Raw genomic sequence first — 6,272 nt, forward strand, 5'->3', positions numbered from 1 at the left:
CCGCCTCGGCCATGGAGCAAGTGAGTCCGCCCGGACGGGACGGGACCGGGAATCGGGCCGGGGGGGCCGGTTCGGCAGCGCGGGGCGGACCGAGACCCCCGCCCTCCCGCGCTGCCCTGGGGGCTCTCAGCCCCGCCGCCGCCACGGCATCGCTGCCCGCGGGCCGGGCCGGGCCGGGCGAGTCCCGACACCGCGTCCCGAGCGGAGGCGGGAGCGATCGGCGGCCCCGCCGCCCGGCCACGTCCTCCGCGGGGCCCTCGTCCCCGCACGGGTCTCGCTGCGTCGCTCCGAGCCGCGCTCGGCTCCCGGCCCTGGCGAAGGGAGTCCCGGGGCGGCGACGCGGGGGTCCGGCGGCCGCGGCCGGGCGAGCGCGGAGGCCGGCGGAGGCCGAGGCCGCCCCGCGGGGGCGGCTGCGGGACCAGGACGGCGCCGCGCCACTAGTTGCTGCTTTACATGAAGTTGCTGAGTTTGACACCGCGGTGCAGCCCCTGGAACTTTAAAACCACCACGCAGCTCCAGTTGCCTTCTATTTTTTTTTTTTTTTTTTTTTAACGCATGCATGCACTTTTTTTTAGAAAACACAAAAATATACGTTTTTGCGGGCCTGTACAATGCAGCAAGAGAAGGTTAAGGAGCAGCAGAAGTGACGGCGTTGAGTGTTGAATCCAAACAAACCACGTAGCTGCTCATCTTCCTCCTGGCTGCGCGTGCAGCGTCAGTGCGAGCCGGGCTGCACGGCTGGAACCCGATGGCACCACGATTGCACCGCAGCAGGGCATGCAACTGCAGCTGCAGTGCAGCAGGGCAGCACTCTGGGGATGGAGCCTCTGGCTACAGCCCAGTTCCTCCAATTTACACTGGTGTCAGGGATGAACTGAGCCCAGCAATGTCCTGAAGAGGGTATCTGGGCACATTCCCACGTGGAGAATGGGAATATAGCAATATTAGTTATTAGTGAATTATATTAGCAATAGTGAATCTGTGCTCTAATTTGGCTGTGTTTTCGACAGCCGTTCTGCCACGTGTTAGGTGAGGAAAAAATAGTCATAAAAATTCAGCTGCAAAGCAAAAAAAACCCAAAGTATTTGGGGATAACGGAGCACCTGGCAGCTGCTGGATGGGGTTGCTGCACTCAACGCTCTGTGCAGCTCCAGCCATGCAAAACTGCTCAGAGTGAGGTTAAAGTCAGTGCCCGGTTATCTAAAAATGACATCAAAAGGGTGCTTAATCAGGAAACCAGCAGGGCTATATTTGTGCAGCAGTTGATGTTCGCYGAAGTAGCGGATCACAACTGAGTTTGACTTCCTGGCAACCTCAAAAGTGGCGCTTAAAAACCCCCGCAGCACCCCTCATTTCCCGGAAAACTCTTTTTCTTTCATAATTCGTCATCCCGCGGGATGTCACCCAGCTCAGCGCGGCCCGGGCAGCCCGGCACATCGCGTGGGATTCGGGGCCACGCAATGTGCAATCGCCTGCAATTCTTTTTTTTTATCTTAGTCCACCCCGATCCTACCTGCAAACCCTCTCCGACCCTGCCTGGAGAGGGGAAGGGATTAAATGCCCTGGGGAAGGCACTTCATGYGCACAGAGCATTTAATCTGTTTTTCCTCTCCGGTGCAAATTGCCCCTTCCGAGCAGCAGCTCAGCAAGYGGCAGCTGCTGTCCAAGGGCGCTCGGTGCTTGCTAGGATCCTGGGAACACTCGGGTTATCCCAGCTTCCCGCTGGAAGCTGCATCCTGGCCGCTCGTCCCGATGCGCTYGCTCCATCCCGGCGCCCCTCTGGCCGCGGCAGCATCCGGCACTGACTCCTTGTGCTGCATGTTGGATTTCCCTGCGTCAAGAAACAGGCTGCGAGYCCCAGTCCCTGGGTTTATTTCCCTGCCAGGATGGGTCTGGCAGAGCTGCCATATCCGGAGCCAGGAGGAGCAAGGGAAAAGATCCCCTTGGATCGGCCAGGAGGAGCAAGGAAAAAGATCCCCTGGGATCAGCCAGGGTCTAAGCCCGTCCTATCCCAAAGTGCTGGCTCTGGAGGGGGGGACTTGGATGAGCTTTGCTCTTCCTTGCAGGAGTTTTCCCTGGAAAACGTCAGTCTGGTGCCAGTTTCTCCCTGGTGATCCTGGGGAAGGACTGTGGGTGTTGGGGGGCCGGCTTCTTCCCGGGGGGGTTCCYGGAGCCCTCCTCTGGCTGCCTGGAAAACACTTCTAACGGGATTCCTTCTCCCTTCCGCTCTGCCTCGCAGGATACAAAGGAGGACGCTGCGGAGAAACCCAAATCTGCTCCAACCGCGGAGAAACCCAAATGTGCTCCAACCGCGGAGAAATTTGGCTGGATCAAGAAGAGCAGCGGGGGGCTCCTGGGGCTGTGGAAGGACCGTTACCTGCTGCTGCGCAACACGCAGCTCGTGGTCTGCGAGGACGAGGTAGGACGGAGCGGGATCGGCCCTGGGAATCCGCAGCCTGGGCCTGCCCTCGTCCCGCTCCTCCCAAACGGGCTTCTCCAGACACCTCCCGCAAGGTTAAACGCTGTGAGGAGGAGACAGCTGCTGCCCTTTACAGTGCATTATCTATCACAAATATTTTAGCCAGTAAATATTTTGACAGTGCCATTGCCAAAAAAAAAAAAAAGAAAGGGGCAGGATGTCCTGTGAGGAAGCCAGGGAGTAAAATTTAGGGAGGAAGCAGGATCTGGGCGAGCGGTTTGGGAGGCTTAAAGGAGAAAACCAACCGACTTCATGCTGCCTGGGCTTTTTGGGGTCTCCGGTACCCGCTGAGGGGCGCAGGGTGGGATCGGGCAGGCTTGATGCTCTGCTTAAACAGGATGGGGTTGGGATTTGGCTGCTGTCTCCCACGCGCTGAGCGAGCCAGCGCTGAGCAAAGGACCCCAGGGAGCCTCGGCCTTCGCTTCCCGGGATAAACTGCCTGCCCGGAGTTCACGGCCTCATTTCGAGCTGTTTTCAATCAAACGGGAAACGCGAGCCAAGCCCAGCCTGTCCGTCCCGCGGCTCCGGGCAGGACGGGAACGAACCGTGAGCGCCCGCGGGGGCCGCCGCTCCGGTACGGATCGTCCCTGGGCATCGCGATGCTACATGAGCAGAATCGCTGCAAGGGAAGCGGAATGGGGAAATATTTCAGCAGTTGCTGTGAGGCTTTCGGGAACAACAGCCCTGGCAAATGAGTTTGGTTCTCTTTTTTTTTTTTTTTTYTTAAAAAAAAAAAAAAAMACATTGCATTGCCTAATATAGAAGATTTGTTATAAACGATGTAGGTTAAACGCCATCACCTCCTCCCTTGCGCTGCGGAGCCCTCCCACTCTGCCCGGATCCGAAACCTTTCCGGAGGAGCTAGTTCTTGCTTTAGAAATGTCACGAGGGGAGCAAAGGGGTGACGAAACGGCGGCTCCGGGCGCGGGGCCGGACCTGCTCCTGCAACCTCTGCATCCTTCACATTCCCTGCGCCTGCCTTGGACCACCTGACGCTCCCCAGGACCACAGATCCACATTTATAAGCAGGACATCGGGTTTTTTTAAGGCCATACCTTCAAAACCAAGATATATGGAGGTTCTCATTACAACAAGACGGCCTTTAAAGTCGGATTAATCCTCACAGACCTTCGAAAGAAGGAAAAATCCCAGTCGCTTAAAGGGTTATTTCATTACCTGGGCAAAGGGAACGGCATTTGGAACAAGCAGGCGGCGTGTTTTCTTGAGGCCTGTGGATTGTGGTAACATCCTGTAATAAATTGCATCTGTGAGCTAGCATAGCTGCAAGGTCCCATTATTGTAAATAAGGGATCATGTTAATATCTATAGGCTATTAAACCGGCTTACAGCAAAGTCAAATATCTTAGGAAAGGAAATTGCTACAAAATTATCTGGTGGCACAATAGGATAGCCTGGGCTTCTGAAGGAAATGGCAATTTTCTGTGCTCAGGAGGGGTCCCGTTACTGCAGAAGCGAAGCCGATCGTGTTTATTACTGTATTTATCTTTGAGTAACGTGTGTTGGGGCCGCGCTGCCTTCTGCTTTACAAGTGGGAAGCAAAGTCTTTAAGAAAAGTGACTTGCCGCATGTCAGAGGAGGGTCCGTGGTGCTGTTTGTTGCAGTGGCTTTGTTGGGGATGGACCTTCCTCTTCATCACCTCTGTTGAAACAGCCCTAGAGAAGGAGGGAGCAGCTCCGGGCAGCTGCCATCCGAGCATCCTTCCCTGCTCGGCTCCCCATCTCGCACAGCTTAGGCTGCCGCGGTGGTTTAAAGCAAAGCAAGCTGCAAGTGGCTGTTGTGCTACCTGGACCAGGTGGTGGGGTTTCCATGTRCTTGGGGTCTCCATGCGCTGCCGTGCTCGGAAATTAGGTGGTTTCCTTGTTGTGGCTCCGTCTCCGTCCGCCCAGGCCCTCCTGGACGTGAGCGAAGACTCAGCTAAGCAAGATGCTGCAGACCCAGATGTCAGCACAGGATGCACCTGAGCTGCGTGTTGCTGCTTTTCCCAAACCACCACTGCAGCTGGTGCCTAGGGATTTTTTAAATGTGGATCTTGGATGATCTTTCTCCATCTTTGATGGAGAAAAAAGCSTAGGAGGCAAAGAGTCTATGGAGAGCAGGAGGATGCACTCGGTATTTGGCTTCCTCAGGCAGATAGTTAATACCTGCACTGGTAAAGTGATAGCGAGTTATACCCGAGTGGAAATTACTGAAATGCTTTGAGCTCCTCAGATGGAGGCAAGTATTATTTCAGGCAGTCTAGACATTTGGCAGTGCATGGAGGGTCAGAGCTATTAACGTGGATCCGTGAAAAGACCTTTTCACGTTGGGAATCTAACTTTCAGCTAAACAAAATCTTCGGGGGGTTCTGCTCCTCTTTTTACCAACTCTGCATCCAGAAAAGTGCAGAGCTTTTTGGGAAAAAAGGGTTTGAAAACTTGGAATCTTGCTGCTGTCATCTTCAACAAAAATAATTAATTTGTGCAAAAACTCCCTATTTTTTCCCCAACCTAACTATATTTATCATTATTTGGTGAAGCATATGCACTAATATATAAAGGTATTCAGTAATTTTCTTTAGAACAGCCAAAAAGTGAGACACACACTTGTTTAAGGGCCTGCCCCATGAATAGTGATTGAAGTTGTTTACCTGAATGAAATCTTTTTTTTTCCATACTGGGATTTTATTGATTATTGATCTTATTTGTCCATTATGGCTAGTAGGAAAGCAATTTAGGAAGCAAGCCCTCAAATGTGCAGAAGGAAAGAGAAGAGGGGCCCGAAGGGAGCTCCCCATTCCCATTGGACACTGGTGGCCACAAAGACAGTTCTTTTTCCCCGCTTGGTTTTACCCTCTTGCTCGTATGCATCTTCCCCCAGCCTTCCAGTCACCTTCACCTACTCAGCGTTAAATGAAATAAGYGGTAATATCATTAAAGTAATAAAGCTAAATTGGATCCAGACATCCCTGAGCGGCTCAGGGCTGGCTCTGCAGCCCGGCATCAGCCTGGTCCCGCTCAGCAGGGCTGAGAGCCCCGAGCTCCGCGCCGTCTCCGCAGCATCCAGGGAGGAAATTCCCCGCTGCCCACTTCCCTCGCGCTCCCATTCCCTGCCTCCAGCCATGCAGCAGCTTCCTGGCTCCGACACATTTCCTCATCCTGCTGCAGTAAAAATACTAATATACGGTGGCGTTGGCTTTGCAGTGGCCCGAGGTTTTAATTTAGGATGGTAAGAGGTTCGTGAGATGCACCGGCTGCGATGCMTTACTGGCAAGAGCCGCTCTGCAATCCCCACGCTGCATATTGGGGTAAAAGTTAGCAAAAAARAAGGAGCTTGGGTTTCTTGTGGGCTGCTGTGACGCTCGTTAGCGGCCCGGCGCTGCGCTGCGATTGCTATTAAAGGAAGGAGAGGGATGGTGCTGGGCCGAGCTGCGCATGGCGAGTGGAATCCCAGCTATGCTGCTGGAGGAAGGAGCCAAGCTCCTGGCGAGCGCTGTGCGGTGCAGACACCCCGGAGAGAAACACCCCGGGCAGCCAGGAGCCCAGTGCAAACACCCTGAGCGGCCAGGAGCCCGGTGCAAACACCCTGGGCGACAGGAGCCCGGTGCAAACACCCTGAGCGACAGGAGCCCTGTGCAAACACCCGGGGCGACAGGAGCCCGGTGCAAACACCCTGAGCGACAGGAGCCCGGTGCAAACACCCAGGGCGACAGGAGCCCGGTGCAAACACCCTGAGCGACAGGAGCCCGGTGCAAACACCCTGAGCGGCCAGGAGCCCGGTGCAAACACCCTGAGCG

General features: G+C 54.9%; 1 protein-coding gene across 1 annotated transcript in view; it reads left to right on the top strand.

The window, feature by feature from the left end:
* The first annotated feature begins 11 nt into the window (after positions 1-11).
* PLEKHO2 (pleckstrin homology domain containing O2) overlaps positions 12-6,272 on the top strand; it is a 20,116-nt gene continuing 13,855 nt past the window's right edge. Inside the window, exons 1-2 of the mRNA XM_026040626.1 lie at positions 12-20; positions 2,240-2,419. Coding sequence (XP_025896411.1) covers positions 12-20; positions 2,240-2,419 — 189 coding nt within the window. The remainder of the gene's footprint in view (positions 21-2,239; positions 2,420-6,272) is intronic.

This window comes from Nothoprocta perdicaria, unplaced genomic scaffold, assembly GCF_003342845.1.
Source record: "Nothoprocta perdicaria isolate Ctin4 unplaced genomic scaffold, notPer1 scaffold_26, whole genome shotgun sequence".
Lineage (NCBI taxonomy): Eukaryota > Metazoa > Chordata > Aves > Tinamiformes > Tinamidae > Nothoprocta > Nothoprocta perdicaria.